Source organism: Mesoplodon densirostris, chromosome 7 (assembly GCF_025265405.1).
Source record: "Mesoplodon densirostris isolate mMesDen1 chromosome 7, mMesDen1 primary haplotype, whole genome shotgun sequence".
Lineage (NCBI taxonomy): Eukaryota > Metazoa > Chordata > Mammalia > Artiodactyla > Ziphiidae > Mesoplodon > Mesoplodon densirostris.
This window is the reverse complement of record NC_082667.1, coordinates 47647874-47668402: the sequence shown is the minus strand read 5'-3', so window position 1 is coordinate 47668402 and position 20529 is coordinate 47647874. Positions and strand designations below refer to the sequence as shown.

At 35.7% G+C, this 20529-nt stretch overlaps 1 protein-coding gene across 9 annotated transcripts in view; it reads right to left on the bottom strand.

Annotated features, from left to right (window-relative positions):
• PICALM (phosphatidylinositol binding clathrin assembly protein) overlaps positions 1-20529 on the bottom strand; it is a 102056-nt gene that overhangs the window by 35660 nt on the left and 45867 nt on the right. For all 9 annotated transcript variants that reach the window (XM_060102745.1, XM_060102741.1, XM_060102744.1 and 6 more), the window contains exons 5-12: positions 16048-16141; positions 12860-12971; positions 11140-11246; positions 8808-8849; positions 5414-5499; positions 2705-2828; positions 2296-2432; positions 33-136 (exon numbers count right to left, since the gene is read on the bottom strand). In XM_060102745.1, the coding sequence (XP_059958728.1) occupies positions 33-136; positions 2296-2432; positions 2705-2828; positions 5414-5499; positions 8808-8849; positions 11140-11246; positions 12860-12971; positions 16048-16141 (806 nt within the window). The remainder of the gene's footprint in view (positions 1-32; positions 137-2295; positions 2433-2704; positions 2829-5413; positions 5500-8807; positions 8850-11139; positions 11247-12859; positions 12972-16047; positions 16142-20529) is intronic.

Below are 20529 nucleotides of genomic sequence, written 5' to 3'. Positions count from 1 at the left end.
ACAACATACAAAGTAGGTTCATTAATGCTTACCTCCCCATGTACTTGCTACCTGAGAAGCAGCTGACATAGGAAGTACAGATGGGTGAAAAGTTGGCTGTTGCAAATCCAGCAGATCATTTGGTAGCTTTGATGTGCTAGGAAGATATTTTGAAAAGATGCTTTATTTATTAGATAAACTTTGCTACATTAGCCACTCCCCTCATCCACCCCAGTAAATAAAAACATTAAAAAGAAAAGTGAAAAAAAAAGTCCCAATAATATAAATCTCCAAAGGAAGAACAGGTGCAGCAAGCTAACAGCTGCATACCCCTCATGTAATAGCGTATTTCTAAGGAGGCCTGGAAAATTATTCAAGTACCATATCTTAAGTTTACATAGGATTCAAATAATAATAGCCCTTCTGGAAAGAATCAATGACTTCCGCAGGAAAAAACTAATTTCTTTATCGAAAAGAACCTAGAACCTAAACAACATAATTTTAAAATATGAAACGTCGTGGCAATTAATTTTTTTTTAAAGAAATTTGTTTTCTTACTCTTAATCTTCAAAAAACTTCAATTACATTTGCAACACCAATACCCCTACAAAGTAAAATACCTGTTAACCTTACCTTTATTGCTTCAAATATCAAACATATCAACAATACATGGAAAAAATTATACATGCATATATGATATAAATTTATAACAAAGCCATCCCATTACACAACTCTAGGGGAGTACCACTTACGTAATATATTTCGTGTTACGTGATTAAGGAACAACACAAAAAAAGACCCCAGTTTCCATGAATTGAGGCATTATGTGTATCTCAGCATAGATTATTTTTAACTTACACTTACTCAGAAACAAAAGTTTTGAAGACATATCTTTCAGATGTAAAACATAGTTTTATAAGTATATAAATCAAAATACAAAAGCATTTAGTGCTTTGGGGAAAAGTACAGAATATGCAATAAGCATTCTGTAATAGGCTGTTGGTTTGTCCTCAATTACTATTAAAAAGGTGAAAATGTTGAGGGTATTAAGTGAAATAAAAAGATTCGTTCTTTATCTAATAATTTGTTTCATCCTCAAACCATCAACATTCTTTTCCATTTACCCCCATCCCCCCACCCCACTAAGACAGACTCCTTTTTAAGGTCCCTAAGTGAAAAACTTGACACTTAATGGTTCAATGTTATTGGGGACTAAGGAAGGTATTATACAAAAATCAAAACAAACAAAAAGATAAAGCTGAAAGAGAAACACATAGCTAAATTCAACATCTACTAAGACTTCAGGGAGCAGGTAGCAGCTGAGTTAGTAAAAGTTACACTGAGCTGTGACGGGAGTCGGTAGGTGGAAGGGAAGACCGTTTAAGGATGAGTTAATAAAATAAACAGCAACAACAACAAAATCAAAGAAAAACAAGCAAACAAAACACCCCATCACTCTCTATGTAGCATTTACCATGCACTAAGCACTGTGTTAAACCCTATACTAGTGATCCTGTGACCCTGGCAGAAATGAAAATTCTTGGGCCTTACCCTGCAGGTGGGGCTCAGAAATCTATGGTTTAATAAACCCTCCAGGTGATTCTAACGTTAGGTAAAGACTGAGAACCACTGACCTATACCATACATTATCTTGCTTGGCAACTGAGGTTTTAAAAAAAAAAAAAGAAAAGAAAAGATTAAGAAATAAATGAACCAGGATTCAAACCAGAATCTGAACTTCAAATTTCTCTAAACCACTCTGAGGTAAAACATAGGAGGAATTTAGAAAAATCCAGTTATTCTAATTTGCCTGGAAATATAATATTCCTATTGTTAAGTAGCTTGAAGTTGGGCTGGTAGGCTTCAATACCATAGAAATCTGGCAACTAAACTCTTATTGTGTTCCAAATTACTGAGTTTAACACCAGGGACTAGAAATGAAAAACATTTAACATGTTATACACAGGGTCTTGAACCATTAGACACTTCACAAATGTGTTTAACTATAGTTAATTTTTTTTACAATGAAACGTTTGCCCAGATAACCCACCAGCTTTCCAATTGGTATACCACCACCTTTCCAATTGGTGTAAGTCTATCATTTAGCCATATCCCATTTCTTAAATATTTGAAATATAAAGTCTATCACTTTATATTTAGCTATTATACCACTACCACCATTTATCACTACCTCCTTTGTGTGAATTTATGATTACAAAATCATGTATCAAACTAAACCTGAAAAACTCTGCAAAATTTCTGTTAGAAGTCTTTAAGCCTAAGTATTCAAAGGTAATCATTAACCACTCCACCTACCTGTTAGAAGAACTAGGGGTAGAAAATATGTCAATGGCTGGTGCAGTCACTATACCCCCTGCTGAGGTGGATACAGGAGAGGCTGCAGTTGTTAAAGAGGTATGAGGTTTCTTTGCAAGTTCTTTTAGGCGCTGTTCCTGTTGAGAAAGGGAATTACCATAAGGAATCCAGAAACCAGATATGTTTGTATGGCCTCTGGAAAAAAAAGGCATTTTCTAATTTTGTTTTGATAGCAGAAAGGTATTCTCTGTTTTGCTAGTCACTCAATGTCAGGATGAAAAATTAGACTACTGAATTTCACCCCATTTGTACAAATATTTATTAAATACTGTTAGTCTGTACAGAAGTCCCAATTACTTTATGAACTCCTATACTTGGTTTTCCAAATAAAGAGAATGCACACACCTACCTTTAAAGCTTTTAAACGAGCCTGTTCTTCCTCTAATGCTGCCTGCTTTTCCCTTTCATCCACTTTGGTAAGAGACAGGCCAGTGCTTGCCAGGGAAGAGACTGCATTGGAAAGTGTTGTCGCCCTAGGATAATCAGACAAAGGGAATTTGGTTTTTTGCCAAACATTTATTTCACTGGTTATGAAATGGTCTAGCAAGCTAGCCATGGATAAGCACCATAATTATGAAATAAACTTATGGAGTCAAAACCCATACTTCAGATGAAATATTCTACCCACTGACCTAGAGGATTATTAGAAATTAGTTGATCTACACATACATTCATTTATTTTTTTAAAGTAAGTGTTAGACTTTGGAAAGGGTTCACAGTAAAGGTGAGGGACATTGCCTCTTCCAAGCCCCAAGGGAGGGAACCAATGCAATTAGAGAAGAGCTTACATACTTCTAGGAAAACCCTGATGTGTAAAAAGTATTGAATTTCTCATAGGAAATGATCTTCTGCTAATTTACAGCCTGGGTTTGGCAGTACTACTACAGAATACTAAAACATAAGTACCAGCAATAAATAATGTATGTCTAGGTATGTTTCCCTTATAATAACACCCAAAGATGTCATTCCCAGAGGACCCACAGGTTCTCTCAAAGGAAGATCAGTTTCATTCCAGTCACTGGTCCATCTGGCACCCCCTTTCTGTCTGCTACTCTTTTGCCAAGCTAGAATTTTCTTTTCAAACATATTATATATGCACAATACATCATCCCTTACTGGTGGATTCACAGCAAACCACCTCGTTTCCCTTATATCAAAACCTTATCCAGATCATAAACCCCAACATTTAATTCCCAAATGTTAATTCTAGGCAAAATAAACAAGTGTGGTAAAGAATTCTAACAGGAAACTACTCAGTGACTGCTATTAATTTTCCTTTTCTCACACACCAAACACCATTAATTTCTACTCTAAGCACACAAGTGGAAAAACTAAGTTTCATGTAAAATAAATTTTATAAATGAGCCAATATAAAGATATAACTCAGAAGACAAAGGAAGAGTAATACTGTAGTGAAGAAATACAAGAAACCCAGAATATGTTATGTTAAAAAACATACGAAGGGGCTTCCCTGGTGGCGCAGTGGTTGAGAGTCCGCCTGCCGATGCAGGGGACACGAGTTCGTGTCCCGGTCCGGGAAGATCCCATATGCCGCGGAGCGGCTGGGCCCGTGAGCCATGGCCGCTGAGCCTGCGCGTCCGGAGCCTGTGCTCCGCAACGGGAGAGGCCACAACAGTGAGAGGCCCGCGTACCGCCAAAAAAAAAAAAAAAAAAAAAAAACCATATGAGGTAAATCGGTGTACCTGAGCTACCTGGCTATATTTTTCATTACTTTCTCAAATAATCAGGCCTTATAACTTGGTTTATACTTCTAAAAACCTACTAGAAAATTCAAAGAACAAATCGGCAATTAAAAAGCATTAAAGGGCTTCCCTGGTGGCGCAGTGGTTGAGAGTCCGCCTGCCGATGCAGGGGGCACAGGTTCGTGCCCCGGTCCGGGAAAATCCCACATGCTGCGGAGCAGCTGGGCCCGTGAGCCATGGCCGCTGAGCCTGTGCGTCCGGAGCCTGTGCTCCGCAATGGGAGAGGCCACAACAGTGAGAGGCCCGCGTACCGCAAAAAAAAAAAAAAAGAATGACTAATAAGAACGTGTTGTATAAAAAAATAAATAAATTAAAAAAAAAAAAGCATTAAAATCCAGTAATGACATTTTCCTTTACAAATTACTTAAATTTTGTTGCTAAAAAAAAAAAAAGTTCTGGGGCCTCCCTGGTGGCGCGGTGGTTGGGAGTCCGCCTGCCGATGCGGGGGACGCGGGTTCGTGCCCCGGTCCCGGAGGATCCCACGTGCCGCGGAGCGGCTGGGCCCGCGAGCCATGGCCGCGGAGCCTGTGTGTCCGGAGCCTGTGCTCCGCAACGGGAGAGGCCACAGCAGTGAGAGGCCCGCGTACAGCAAAAAAAAAAAAAAAAAAAAAGTTCTGAAACAACAATCAAAAAGAATTCTCATTATACTTCATACAAATTTCTTCTTCATACTGCTAAAAGGAAATCTTCATAAGAAAACATGAGAATTACTCAAGTTACTAACCAACACAAAAATCACGTTACAAGGTCAATAAGCAATGATCTATATTACTTTCAATTTGCTGGTCTTGGTCTTGGAAATCAGCTAAAAGTCTAATAGAATGATTAAAATATGTCCACAATCAACCCCATGAACTGGCATTAGAGAAAGATGATGAAATCTTATGTCAGACATCCTAGGTTTGAGTCCCAGAATTACTACTGCATACTTCACAGGGCTATTGTGAGGGTTAGTCAAATCTGTAAAAAAAGGCATCTTGTAATTATAATACACCATATGAACCTATGCATTTCATCTTCAAGAGAAATACTGACATTATGAACACCATTCTAAACCACGTAGTTTTCACTGTCATCATATTAACAGATGCTGACATTTACTGAAAATTACGAACTATCCCCAAAACTTACATGTGTTAATCCTTAACAGCTCTGAGGTTGATACTATTATTAAACCAACTTACAAATGGTTAAATCAAGATAGAGAGAAGTTCAATAACTTGGAACTTCAGCTAGACCCATCTACGTTCTCAGAAACATCACTACTGTTCTTTGCCCCACAAAGAATAATGTACCTGCTTGCAGCTGTAGAATCTTTGATTTTCTTTCCTTCCAAGGAAGCTAAATGTTGCTCCAAAGCATCAAGAAGACTGCTGGGGGCCTAAAATTGTACAAATATTAAGACTTTCTTTCATCAGAATAAATCAAGTATTGTCTAACACAGGAGAACAATAAAAATAAATAGGTATATTCCTCATGATCTAATTAACAGTGCAGTTTCAGCCACCTAAGAATGACACTATTATTTTTATTACATAAGCATGACCTGGAAAGGGGTATTAACAAACATAAAGATATAAAAACTAAGACTATGTGAACATGAAACATTAAGAGAATCTTAGAATTTTCTATATTTAACTTATTTAAATTTTAAATAGAAACACAACCCTAAAAATCAGACATACTGTTGAGCATGGTCCTGGTACTTAATAACTACTCAATGAGTAACTGAAAATGTCCAAACACTATTTCTGAATAGTTATTGACAAATGAAACTGAAGACTAACATCAAGGAAACACAAACTGAAATCACAGTGAGATATAACTTCTTACCCACTAGAATGGTTAAAGTTAGATAGACTAGTAATATCAAATGTTGATGAAGATATAGAACAAATGCAACTGTCATACAATGCTGGTGGGAGTACATCCACCTTGAAAAAAGCTATGGGTTTTTTAAAAAAATAAAGTTAAATATACAACTACCTTAATTACCCAATTCTATTCCTAGCTATTTATTCAAGAGAGAGACAAACGTTATCTCCACAAGACTTGTTCAAGAATGTTTCAAGCAGCTTTATTTATGATAGTTAAAAAACTGCAAATAATCCAAAACTTTCCAAATTTTCCAATTTAGAAAATAGATAAAATTGTGGTAAATTCACATGATGGAATACTATTCAGCAATTAAAGAGAATTAATCAATGGTATATTCAACAATATGGACAGATCTCAAAACATTATGATGAGCAAAAGAAGCCAGATATGAAAATAGTTGCATGATTCCATTTATATTAAATTCAAAATCTGATACAAATTATTCTATTAGAATTCAAAATAGTGACTTGTGTGGAGCAGATTAGGGAGTGACTGGAGGGGGACAGGAGGATTGGGGTGATGGAACTGATTTATATCTTGAATGGGGTGTTGATTACACAAGTGTTAATGGTTATCAATCCTCATTCAAATAGATATTTACCTCAATTTTTTTTAAAGACTAGCTTTAAACCTTCAGTCTATATGTCAAATCTCAACTTAATATGAACAGTTAATTACTTTCAAAAGGAAATCTTTTCTGTGAATTGAAAAGGAATTGTTCACTATTTTTAAGTGAAGCAAATACATCAGTGGCATTCACTTACATCAAATATTCTTTAGGATTTCAGATAGAGTTTCTCAATTACAGGGATCCAAAAGCAGTCGGAAGAGACAAGACTAGCCAACTTCTCTGCCAGTTATGACCTGAACAATTTCCTTCATCCTGTATTTTCTCTCTACATATCAAGACCTTAGCACAAGAAAGATATGGTAGAAAACACTGACTTCTTTGTTGATCTGAGAACACATGTGCATTCCCTCACCCCCAACGAATCAGCAGGCCAACTACTGTCCCAAGAGCTATTGTCGGAGATGATGATGGGAATGTTAACAATAGCGGTTAACATTTTAAAAGCTCCTGTAACACCACAGGCACTGTGCAAGCTACCTTGTATGTAATCACTGACTCTATGAGAAAGACACTACTACATATCCATTTTACAAATAAACAACCTGAAACTGAAAATTAAGCAACTTGTCCCAGATCACATATCTGATACATAGCAGGAGCTAACACAGTGTGCAAGGTTTGTCTGATCTGAAAGCCTGGATACTAACTACTATGCTACAGAATCCTAAATTAAAACTGTGGTCATTTAAACTGTACTTTATTTTCTTCTGAAGGGTTTAAGCTGTGCTTACAAATATTAAACTACCTAGTTATGATAATTAATAAACTACTTCCCAAATCCCTTCTAAATGTATCTGGCTATTCTTTAAAAGTCAAACCCACATTACAAAGAGTGAAGGAAATTTGATGCTTCACATCCTAAAAAGAGCAATTTATAACAAACAAAAAAAGAATAATCTCAAATTTCCTCTTTTGTGTTTAACTACCATCTTCCCTAAAGTATAAAAAGCTTTGTTTTAATTCACTTGAAAATTTTCTGAATCATTCACAGATCATCAATGAAGAGGGAGGGACAGAGGGTCAGAGGCTGGCCAACCCTACCCAATCACAATACCATGAATGTTAAAGTACAGACCGATGATAACAGTCTGGCCTGAGGCTGATGCTTTTTAAACAAAGATAGGTGAAGCTGACATGACAAATGGGGTAATGGCTTATCTGAAACTGCCAAATCAGCTTATAGTACATACTGTTCAAACAATGACTCTTCTCACATTTAGCCTACAGTAATGTGCTTAATCTTAATGACATCAATTATCTCATGTGGGCATATGCAGAAATTTTTTATTTACATACAATCCATAACTAGATCTAGTGCATACTCTTAGCCTGGTGATCAAAGGGATGAATCAGAACAAATGAGTAGAGAGAAAAACAGTAAGAACCTTGATACATAAGGATAGTTTATTCCAGGTACTTTCATTCTTAATACTCAGTAAACAAACACCAGAAAAGGCCAGAACTTCAGGTTTAAAGTTTCCTTCCCAGAAATTTTTAGAAGATAATGATGATAAAAATAATATTATAATAGCTAACACTGAGTACTTAATGCTCTAAATGTTTTTTAGGAATTAACTCATTTAATCCTCCCAACTACCTAATGAGATGGGTATTGTAATATCTGCATTTTAGAGATGAAACTGAAGCACAGAGAGTAACTTCTCCAAATCACAGGGCCAGCTAGTGGAACAGCCAGGACTCAAACTTAGACAAAGCCTGCTCTCTTAACCCAACATCATGTTTTGAGGTTTATCCCATTTAATATATTTACCTGAGCCAAAGAGCCAAAGTGGAAGGTTTAAAACAGGAAAAATAAATCCTGTATAAGATAATTCTCTACCAACAGTATACTGAAAATTTTGTTTTTAAAATACCATTCTCTAAGTTCAGTTCTTTCTTTTTTTTTTTGATAATGATAATGATGAGAAACAAAGAGAGATTAAAGAGAATAAACTAAAGGAATAGTAGAGTAGTGGCTAGCTCCACCAATATAAGAGATGAGTAGATTTTATACGGTAATAATGTTAGAACAATTGTCAGGAATGCATCAGAATGTTAAAATCTGTCAAGAAAAATTACACTGATCTCCTTGACAGCGGGGGCTAAATATTATTCATCTTTGTACCCTTCATACCTAGCAGAATATAGCAGGCAGTGATTGGTATTATAACAATACTTACCTGTGAAAGGTCTGGTATATCACCTCTGTCAATTCCAACTTGCTGTAAGAAGAAGCAGCATTGTATTTAATAGATAAAATTACAATAGGGTGTTTTATAAGTAAAATTTAGAAAATGACATTTATGACTAGTACTATGAGCAATATTTTAGAAAGAATTCTTTAAAATTAGAAGAATATTTAATCCCCACAGATATCATTCAGTACTTCCAAGGACTCAGATGTTGTCTGATGGCTCTAAAAGTTCTAACAGGAGGGGAGCAAGAGCTGGAAATTCAACAAGGCTATTAAGTTACCATCTCCACATCTTCTAAGCACCTATATAAACTACCTTGTCACAATCTGAAAAATCTATCACTTCTATGACAAAAACATTACACCAAGAATGAGCAAGGCTGACCATGAACAAGTCCCCTGGGGCATAAGAAGTTAAGGAACAAACCTAATGACAATGACTCTCTCTCCATATAGTATGCTTTCCCTGGCAATCACCACAGATAACAATTTTTAAAACCTATGTTCACTCAAGCAGGTCAGGTTTTATACAAATACCAAGTGATATTTAACCAGGATATAACTGTCCTCACAAAGCAATCCCCATACACTTTCATGATGTTCAGGTACTAGGTAATTTCTAGCAAAAAAGATAAGAACCATTTCTATTTATTCCAACACCCAAATTTAAAAATTCTTTTCCCTCCCATGACTATATGACTATATTTCATCTTCTAATCATTCTCTCTTCCTTTTCTCAACCTCTCAAGGGCCAGTCCCAGAATGACAGCAGTAGAAAATTTGATAAAATAATTCATACTAAGATCTTAAGAGCTAATCACTAATTGATATATTTGTCCTCTTCAAACACATTTGAAAAGGTTACTTGCGTCTTTTTTCATTTTTAAGTATCATTTTGACTTTTTTATTTTGGTTGCGCTGTGTCTTCGTTGCTGCGTGTGGGCTTTCTCTAGTTGCGGGCAGCGGGGGCTACCCTTTGTTGCGGTGCGCGGGCTTCTCATTGCAGTGGCTTCTCTTGTTGCGGAGCATGGGCTCTAGGCACGCAGGCTCAGTAGTTGTGGCTCGCGGGCTCTAGAGCACAGGCTCAGTAGTTGTGGCGCACAGGCTTAGTTGCTCTGCAGCATGTGGGATCTTCCCGGACCAGGGATCAAACCCACGTCCCCTGCATTGGCAGGCATACTCTTAACCACCAGGGAAGTCCCAGTTATTTGTGTCTTTACTCCAAGAACTAAGGTCTCATAACGAAATTGCTAGCCCAAAGACCGCCTCATGAAAGAACAAAAGAAGCCGAAGGGAAAAGCCAACAAACTAAAACTTTATTTAAAGAATTTACTAGAATCATAGCATAAACACTACCTTTTTCTGGTTTTAGTATGTGACTGACCCTAAAGAACTGGGGGAAAAAACATGGATTTCTCCTTGAGAGATACTTTAAATCCAAAATAAATTTCAGTACACTTCATAAAATAGCTGATTAACACCACAAAGCTATTTTCTTCAAAGGTCTCATCATCCTTTTCTCCTATTCCTCCATCTGCTACAGAATAAAACATCACTGTGGTAATAGAGCTAGAATCACCAACTTGCTAGTTTCAGATTAACTACTTTGATATTATTAATCAGTTATACAGTCTATTCATCTTCTAGAATTAGCCTAGCAAGACACCTCTGGTGGTAATGCATAGAGGGCAGAGAAAGGGAGAACAAACAAAACACTTCAAGTGCTGCCTCTGTGCAAGAGAGATAATGCCCACAAGCATTATGACAACTACCTTCTGTGACAGTCTCAGAAAATTATTTTTTAAACAGATTTGTAAAATTAGATTATCCTATAACCTACGTTCATGGTTTTCATAATCAATGACAAACAATAAATGCACTATTTTCACTTCTGAAGGGAACAAAACATTTTGAACCATGTGGCTCCAGCTGCAATTCTCGCTGGAGAAAAGAGACTTGCACTAACATAGAATATTCTCTACCACATTGAATAGAATAAATCTTCTACAATACATGGCCAATTCCAAACATAAAAGTCACTGCCACCTACCTGATTTTATAGAGAAATAAACAATTTAAAAATAGATTACCTTTCAGTATTCAATACTGAATTAAATATAGAGGATATTTTTTATTCAATATTATATCATATTCATACCATAGCACAGAATTCAATATAGCATAGTGATATAATTGAATATATACCTTACTATACTTAAGACACTTCTTTCACTTGGATATAGACTGATTTCTTTGAAATGCACACTTAAAGACAAAAAAAGCAACTTAAGAGATACAGTCATTTAAAGACAGTTTACCTCTGCAACTTTGAGAAACTCTGAGATTCTTGTCATCCTAGTCAGGAACTTCTTATAGATGTCAAGACCTTCTTTGCACTGGTTCTTTTTCATATCGAAATATTTTTCTGCCAAAAGTAGATGTAAATATACTTTTATTCACTTCAAAATATAACACTCAAAAAGGAAAAAGATTTAAAACAGCTCCAAAGAGATTATATTGATGTCTCAGAGAACACATTCACCCTACAGAAAAAAAGTGTTAAATAAGCTTAGATATTTAAAGCAAATTAAAATAGAGATGCTGTTATATTAAAAATTAAGAAATTATAACTTTACTCATATTACTAGTATGTTCTACAATATTTCTTCCCTCACAATTCCCTAAATATATACTTGCATGTTAATACAGATCACATTTGACTCCATTTAAAACAGTGCTAACATCTATTTCCAAATATTCTTACTAATGATAAAGAAACATGGGGGCTTCCCTGGTGGCGCAGTGGTTAAGAATCCACCTGCCAATGCAGGAGACATGGGTTCGATCCCTGGTCCGGGTAAATCCCACATGCCACAGAGCAACTAAGCCCGTGAGCCACAAGTACTGAAGCCCGCGCTCTAGAGCACACGAGCCACAACTACTGAGACCGTGTGCCACAACTACTGAAGCCGGCGCTCCTAGAGCCCATGCTCCTCAACAAGAGAAGCCACTGCAACGAGAAGCCTGCGCACCGCAACATAGAGCAGCCCCCGCTCACTGCAACTAGAGAAAGCCTGCGCGCAGCAACAAACACGCAACGCAGCCAAAAATAAATTAATTTAAGAAAAAAAAAAGAAAGATGGCAACTTTTCCATGTCCAAATGTCACTTGGAAAGCTAATTTAACTTAATATATAAACAGCAGTAAAGAGCTTAATTTATACCAATCACAGGGTGGGAGACTATGCCTTCCAAAACTTTGTAGAAAAGAAAACTTTCCATTTTTCACTTGTTAAAAAAAACCCAACCCTCTTCCCCTATCTCCATAGATTAAAGCATCCCTGAATGAGTCTGTATTAAGCCAGACTATGAAAAACAAATTTAAATAAATTCTAAAAAAAAAAAAAGGAATGAAAAGGGAGAACAATTACATTGGAATATTTGACATCTGACACTTGATACTTTGGCACACTTGGCAGACTGTTAATTGTCTACTCCAACCAAATCCCATTAAAAAAATTAGCATCTCTACGCAAAATTAACTGCATTCCATATATACTGAATACACAGTAAAGCACCACATTCCTAAAATGCCTCAAAAGTAAAAAGCATCCTTAAAAATGCGTGTTTAATTATTTTAAAATAATTTGCAATCTGAAAATTAAGTTTAGAAAAAAATACCAATTTTACAGTTAAAGTTCATTTTGGAGTAAATTATGAGGAAATGATTTTCCTGCGACAGAAAATTCCAACTTAATTTTTACGAAATTTTTGTATTTCTAAAAATAATAAAACTGATAGAAAAAAACAGATATATCTAAAAAATACAAAATTCATCTAGCTGAATATTCTAGTTGTGTAAGTATTTAATCACTTAGCATGTGTAGTCAGATATAAAATTCTTTTCTCCAAATTGTTACAACGAATGACTATATCTCAGTGGATTTTTAGGCAGCTTTAAGTAACAACTTAGACAATATTATTTACTATATGACACAAGATAAGAAATAAAATGTTATTAAACTATAGAAATATGTACCCAACAGGTTAATAATTCCTTCATTGTATGCTGCAAACAGTCTAATGGCATCTTTGAACAGGAGCATGAAGGCAGCATTTATTACCCCATTTGTAAGTTCATTGCTATTAACCTGGAAAAAAAAAAAAAAAGGAAAGATTAGCTAATGTTTTGTTTTAAAATGACAATTACTTCCTTCAAATTAAAATACAATGAATTCAAACATTTAGGTGTATGAGAGGAAGACATTTATCTCTAGCAATCAGAGTTATAGCCATATAGTACAAAAATCTTGATCAAAGAGTTCAGATTTATTTAAAAGCTACAAACACAAATCCTACAACATTCAATTTAGTTCAGAAATAAGTCATTGAGCACAAAAGTACCCTTTAACTCTTGAAATTCTTAGGTTACATCTCGAAAGTCTTTTAAGTTCATTTCAACATTAAATACTTCTTATTGCAAAATAAAGGCCATTTCTAGGTAGAAGTTCACTCTGAGTCATGAAGAATTTACTGAATATTTTTAAATCAAAAAATATTTATTAAATGGCTACTACAATCATCAAGGCACTGAGTTAAGCTAGGCAGAATATGTATTTTTTAAAAAATATAGCTTTTCCCAATATTACAAACAAGCTCACCTTCAAAATGTATATAATAATATTTCTACCTCACACGGTTACTGGGAGAATTAAATGATATACTGAGTGTAAAGAGCCTGATGCAGTACTTTACAAATAAATGATCAATATTTATTATTATTAGTGAATTATGCTTTAACAAAAAAAGCACTTGTTTACCAAGAAATACAAGAAATACCTTTAGTTTTATCTTAAAGAATCAAAAGGATAAACCAAATTTATCTTAAATTCCTTTTTAGATATCTAAGTACATGACAGTTACCTTGTTAAGTATAGAAAAATATAAGCACAAAGCTGTAGGGTAAGCAACCAACTGGTAAATATTTGCAGAATATCTGACAAGGTTGACTTCCATTATAGAGAGAATTCTATAAGACAATTCACAAAATAAAAAATACATATAGCTAATAACATGTGAAAAGAAGTTCAACTTCACTGATCAAGTAAATTAAAATAATCAAATTAAATTACTGATCTATCCTTTTTTGAGCACCAGACTAGTAGGTATCAAGATAATCAAAACCAAGGTATTATTCTATACAGAAAAGGATGAAGAAAAACAGGCACCTATTGACAAGTGACTGGCTCAACCCTTCTGGAGTGTTAAGTTGGCAAGATTTAAAATTTAAATTTCTTAAAAATTTAAATGCTGAGACTTCCCTGGTGGCGCAGTGGTTAAGAATCCACCTGCCAATGCAGAGGACACAGGTTTGATCCCTGGTCCGGGAAGATCCCACATGCCGCAGAGCAACTAAGCCCATGCGCCACAACTACTGAGCCTGCGTTCTACAGCCCACGAGCCCCAACTACTGAGCCTGGGCAGCACAACTACTGAACCTGTGAGCTGCAACTACTGAGGCCACACTCGGCAACTACTGAAGCACGCACACCTAGAGACAGTGCTCCGCAACAAGAGAAGCCACCTCAATGAGAAGCCCGCGTACCACGACAAAGAGTAGCCCCAGCTCGCCCCAACCACAGAAAGCCCCTGCGCAGCAATGAAGACCCAACACAGACAAAATAAATAAAAAATAAATAAAGTTTGTATTCCTTAAAAAAAAAAAAAATTTAATGTTTATGTCCTTGAACCACCAAATTCTTTTTCTAGGCATTAACCCTACAGAAATAGGTTTATAATTGTGTAGATACACTATTATCTAACACACACAGAGTATGCAGTGTCCCTCCCTCTTGTTTCTTTTCTCCACTTATTTTCTGAATTAAAAAACCAAAATACCCTGAATATTTATCAACAGGAGGATCAGATAAGTTGTTACACACAATGCAGGATAATAGACACTGAAAAGAATATGCAATTTTATAAAGGTACCCACAATAAATTAAGTGAAAAAAAAATTCATGGTTGGACCCTTTCTCTATAAAAACCAAAATAAAGCTCAGTAGTTACATTAATCCCCTGTCATCTAGACTAGGGGCCAGCAAACTTTTTGGTAAAGGGCCTGTTCGTGAGTATTTTAGACTTGCAGGCCATATGGTCTCTGTCACAACTACTCAACCCTGTTATTACATCAAAAAAAGCAGCCACAGGCAACATGTAACCAATGAGCCTGTTCTAAAAACACAATTGTGGACACTGAAAAATAAACTTCATATACTTTTCACCTGTTAAAAATATTCTTTTCTTTTTATTATTTGCAACTATTTAAAAATGTAAAAATATTTTTTATTATTTGCAACCATTTAAAAATGTTCTCAGTTCACAAGCCTATAAAAAAATACTAGTTTGAGAACCTGTCCTAGTCTATAAAGCACCTTCAGGATTCATTTATTGAATGTTTACTGAACACTATCTATGTGCCACACACTACTGACAATGGGGACACAGCAGGGAAAAAGAAGACCTGGTCCCTGCCCTCCAGAAGCTTAAAGATTACCAATTAATAGCACACCATTAAAGGAAAATCAATTTCAGCATAAAACTGTCACAGTTCCAATCACTAACTTGCACTTACAAGCTCAATAATACAATGTCTTTAAGCTAGATGCACCAAAAAAGAAAAGACTTGTAAATGCTAACACCTAACATATTACAAACAAATGACAAAGCTGGCAACTTGGTTCAAGTAACAGTCAGTAAAACAAAAATCCCAGGGAACACAATGTCCTTGGGCAATAGCTATATTTGAACTTCCCTTTATTTCTCAATAACTGTCATGCTTTGAGTTCTACAATGCAGACAAAAAGTGAAATATTAAGTTAGCTCATCATAAAGAAAATCTTTATATATTTTTAATATCTAAAAACCATTATCAAAAGAAAGTAGATTTTCACATCAATCTCTTCATCTCTCCATCACTTTCTTTAGTATACCCTGTAATTTGGGGGTTAGAGAAGCACCACCAAAGAAATCAGAGTAAATCTAAAACAATTATAAAAATGGAAAGTAATCTGATTTGGGACCACATTTATAGAAAATCCTTAGGCAAATAGGATATTAGTGTGAAAAAATTAGTCTATGATAACTCGAGAATAAAAACTCTAACCAATTAAAATGATATAATTTTTAAAATCTCAAATTATAAAAGCATTTACGCAATGAACTTACATTAAAATCAAGAAGGGCATCCATTTGATTTTGAATAATTGGTACAGTTTTTAGGAGTTTTTCTGTGTTCATTGTTCTCATAACTCCATCAGCCCTGTTTAAAACAAAAAAACAAAAACAATTGAGTTTGTTATTAAATCTACATTTTGAACTCCCATCTGGTTCTCTATTTAAACAGAGAACAAGGTGCTACAAAACATCACACGTTTTTAAGTCATTATTGAACCTGAAACCTCAAGTATCAATAGAAATCACATAGAAAAAACAAAAGCAGCAAACACCGCTATGTCCAATATCAAGGTGCTCATTTATAACTAAAAAGAAGATGTAAAGCATGAGACATAAAAATAAAAGCTTACATTATATAGCCAAGTTTATACTACACTTTTTACATGAGAAAATCATCTGATCCTCACACCACTCATGTGTGTAAAGGGCAGTTTTACAGATTTTATTTTTTAATTATAAATTTAAAAAAATCATTTCCCTCAAATCACTAAATAGGACACAATGGAGTCTGCAGTTGAACACAAGTCTTGGTGAGCACCACTTTATTTAACGTACTTTATTTGTGACTCAAATCAAAATAAAATTATTTTATTATAAAATAAAGGACAATTTTACCAAGTCATTCTAATCTGGCCATTAAAATAAGTGATAATTAAGAGGAATGGTTTTTAATAAAATGTTCTGTTAAATATTTCCAAAAAGATTTCTTTAAATATTTCTTTAGATATTTCTAAAAATAGAGAAATATCAGCAGTACCAAATAAACTAGAATTTTACAAAACTGACACCAAAAACACTACATAAGAGGTACTGGGGTTAAGGTGCAGAACTAACACTAAGTCTTTATTATATATCAGGCTCCATATTAAGGGCCTGATGTATGTTTTTCAAATCCTCACAAAAATCCTGTGGACAGTCTTGTTCCATTTTATAGACAATGAAATTTTAGGTTCAGGAAGGTTATGACTATCTAAGTTCAGAAAACAAATTCATTTTAGGGCCAGTATGTAAACCCAGGTGTATGAGGCTCCAAAACAGTGCTTTTCTTAACCTTTTGGCAGAGGAACAAGACCCTTTCAAAAAATATATAGGCTTTCGCTAATTCACAAATGATCCATACTTATAAACAGCTGTTCTACCCTAAGCTACCCCTTCAACCACAAATCCAGATACCAGAAAAACAATTAAGCTATGAAAAGCAAAAACAGTGCTTTGCAGGGCAAAACAAGAGTTTAAAGAACAAACACTGGACTGCCTTACATAGGCAGCTATTGACCAGCTTTAGTCCAACAACTCTCCCACATAAGATGTGTTAACCCACGAACACCTATATCCTCTCAGGTATTAAACTACATTGACTGGAGTTTGGGATAAGGACACCACTCCCTCTTTGTAACCCTTTCTTTATACTCATACACATCACACTCTCATTTTATCAGTCACCGTTAGTCCCCTTTTAGTTCTTCCTCGCTCTCCTTGCTGAAGTAATTTTTGACCTCCTGGTCACTTCCCCTCCATCACAGAAGACTTGAATACTGGCTCAGTTTTTCTCAGTTAACTTCAACATCTTAACATGCACAACCAATCCAACATCTTGATCGCAAAATCCCTTAACCACAACCCCTATTCCCATAGTCAGATCCTGACCTTAACTGCCCATCCCCCCAAGAAACAACATTATCCCTACTCCCACTCCTACTCCCTTATCCCCACCTTAAGAAAAAGACAAAATTCAGACACCTTATCCTGACAATAACCTTTTAACTTTCCAGCTGCCTTGGTCAAGTGCCCCATGGCAAAAACTATTTGACTTTATCATAAACTTCAATGCATCAACCCCACCACTACCCACATTGATCCCTTTTCATTTTTCCTTCTTTAATCTAGCTTATAATTCCACAGATCATTATTATAATCACTCCCTTGCTAATACCCTAACTCTCTTATACCTCTCATTCCCTTGCAGTCACCTGGCAAATTCACAATCCTGGGTGAACACACATTTATCTTCTCCATGCCTGTACACATGCAGCTGAGTGCTAGTAAAGAAAACTGGGTAAACTGGTAAAACTACAAATTCTTGATCATCAGCCTCAAATGGGGACTCAGCATTGCCAGCAGCCCTCTCAGCCTCTCTAGTGAATCCCTCCCCTGAGTACTTTCAAACCACCTTCTCCCACCTGTCCTTCTCCACCCCTCCCCCACATCCAACACACAAACTCTCAGCTCATAACTCTCAAAGTATTTCATTCAGAAATAGAAAATGACAAAAAGAGACTGTCTGATTAACTTGCCACCAAAACTACATTTATCTGATCTGCTCATATTACATTGGAGGAAGTCTATTTCTTTCTATCAAATGTAAATATCACTCACACAGATCCTTTGGATCCCACTCCGTCACAATCTTTGGTTATCCTCTTTCTCTCTAACACAGCAGTGTCCAACAGAACAATGTGCAATGGTAGAAATGTTCTACACCTACACTGTTCAGTATAGTAGCCACTAGCCACATGTGGCTACTGAGCACCTGAAATGTGGTTGATGCAACTGAGGAAATGAATTTTTAATTTTATTTCAGGTGAATTTAAACAGCCACACGTAGCAAACAGCTACCATATTGGACAGTGCAGATCATTAATCTCTTTTACACTAGATCATTCCCATGAACATGCAAGTGAAGTCTACCACACTTTAAAGATTACCACACTTTAAACACCAACACACACACACTTGCACTAACCCCACATTCCCATTCAGCTACCACTTCTATTGCATAGTCAAGCATACTTCTTAAAAGAGTTGCCACTTCCTTGCTTTTCATTCATTATTCAATTCACTCCAGTATAAGATCCACTCTTGCCTCTCCAATGGGTACTTGTCTAACATTACCTGACTAGATTTCTCAGCATCATTCAAAAGTTTCCCTCATTCTTGTAATACTCTGCCTTAGCATCCCCTATATCCCCCACTCCTTGTTTTCTTCCTACCTCACTATCACTTATTTAGTCTCTTTCATTGACTCCTCATCCTCTACTCATTCTCTAAAATAAATGCTGTGTATCTCAAGATGTTTCTAGGCCCTCTCCTCTCATTCTGTATTTATTCCCTAGGATACTGTCATTCCCAAGGCAGAAATTACCAAACTGCCACTGATGTATTTATATTCCCAGACTAGAAATCTCAAAGTTCCTAGTTCGTATTGTTGAACTGCCTAATTGATACCTTAACTTATAAAAATCACAGGCATCTAAAAACTAATATTTCAAAAATGAAATCCTTAATTTTTAACCACTATACCCTACCCTACCCTGTTCCCAAAAACCTTCCCAGTAAAAGGTAATATCTCCCCAATGACTTAGGCCAGAAACTATGGGGATGTTTTTTTATTCTCACTAGCCTACACATCATTTCATCCCAGAGAACTTAAAATTTTTCAATTAAGAAAAATCCTAAGTTATCACATGCTTACATCAGACTTCAAAAAACTCAACTCATGGGCCTCCCTGGTGGCGCAGTGGTTGAGAGTCCGCCTGCCGATGCAGGGGATACGGGTTCGTGCCCCGGTCCGGGAGGATCCCATATGCCGCGGAGCGGCTGGGCCCGTGAGCCATGGCCGCTGAGCCTGCGCGTCCGGAGCCTGTGCTCCACAAGGGGAGAGGCCACAACAGCGAGAGGCCCGCGTACCGCAAAAAAAAAAAAAAAAAAAAAAAAAACCTCAACTCACAAACCCAAATGCTTAAATATGATTCAGACCAAATGTATGACAATTCATACTCCATGCAGAACACAAGTTTTTATTACTTCTTAAATAGATTATAATTAAATTCAGATACTTGCTTCCCAAATATAAGAGCAACGAGTTAAAGGATGATCATCCATATCCTTACTCACAGACAATACCTCTATTATTCTTTCTTTTGCTTGTTATGTAACAATGTCTTGTTACTTTGAACTGTACTAATTTAGAATTCAAGATAATTCAACATGGTAAGTTAACACTATCAAAAAATGGAATATTAAACAAATAGAAAATGAAGGGACCAATCTTTAACACAACCAACTAAAAAGATAAATCTTCAGGCAATTTATTAGATCCATTTTTCATAGAACCATTTAATGTACTATTTAGAAACACTTAGTCATCTTTTCAAAAACTACTACATATCTACTATGCTTAGATACTGTGGAAAGTCCTGAAGATATGAATCTGAGTAAGACTATATTGTCTTCATGGATGGACAATCTCATATAAAATCTAACAGAAATAAGGCTTCCTCAACAAAATTATGTTTGAGTGAATTCTTGAAGAATGACTAAGAATTTGCCAGAATAACGAATAAGGGGCTAGATAAAAGAAGTATATTTAAGTGAAAAGTCATTTAACCATACAAGGGTAATAATTCATTCTGCTTTTGAATATCCTATATTTCTATTTAAAATTACAGCTAATCTCCACCTCAATTTCTAAAT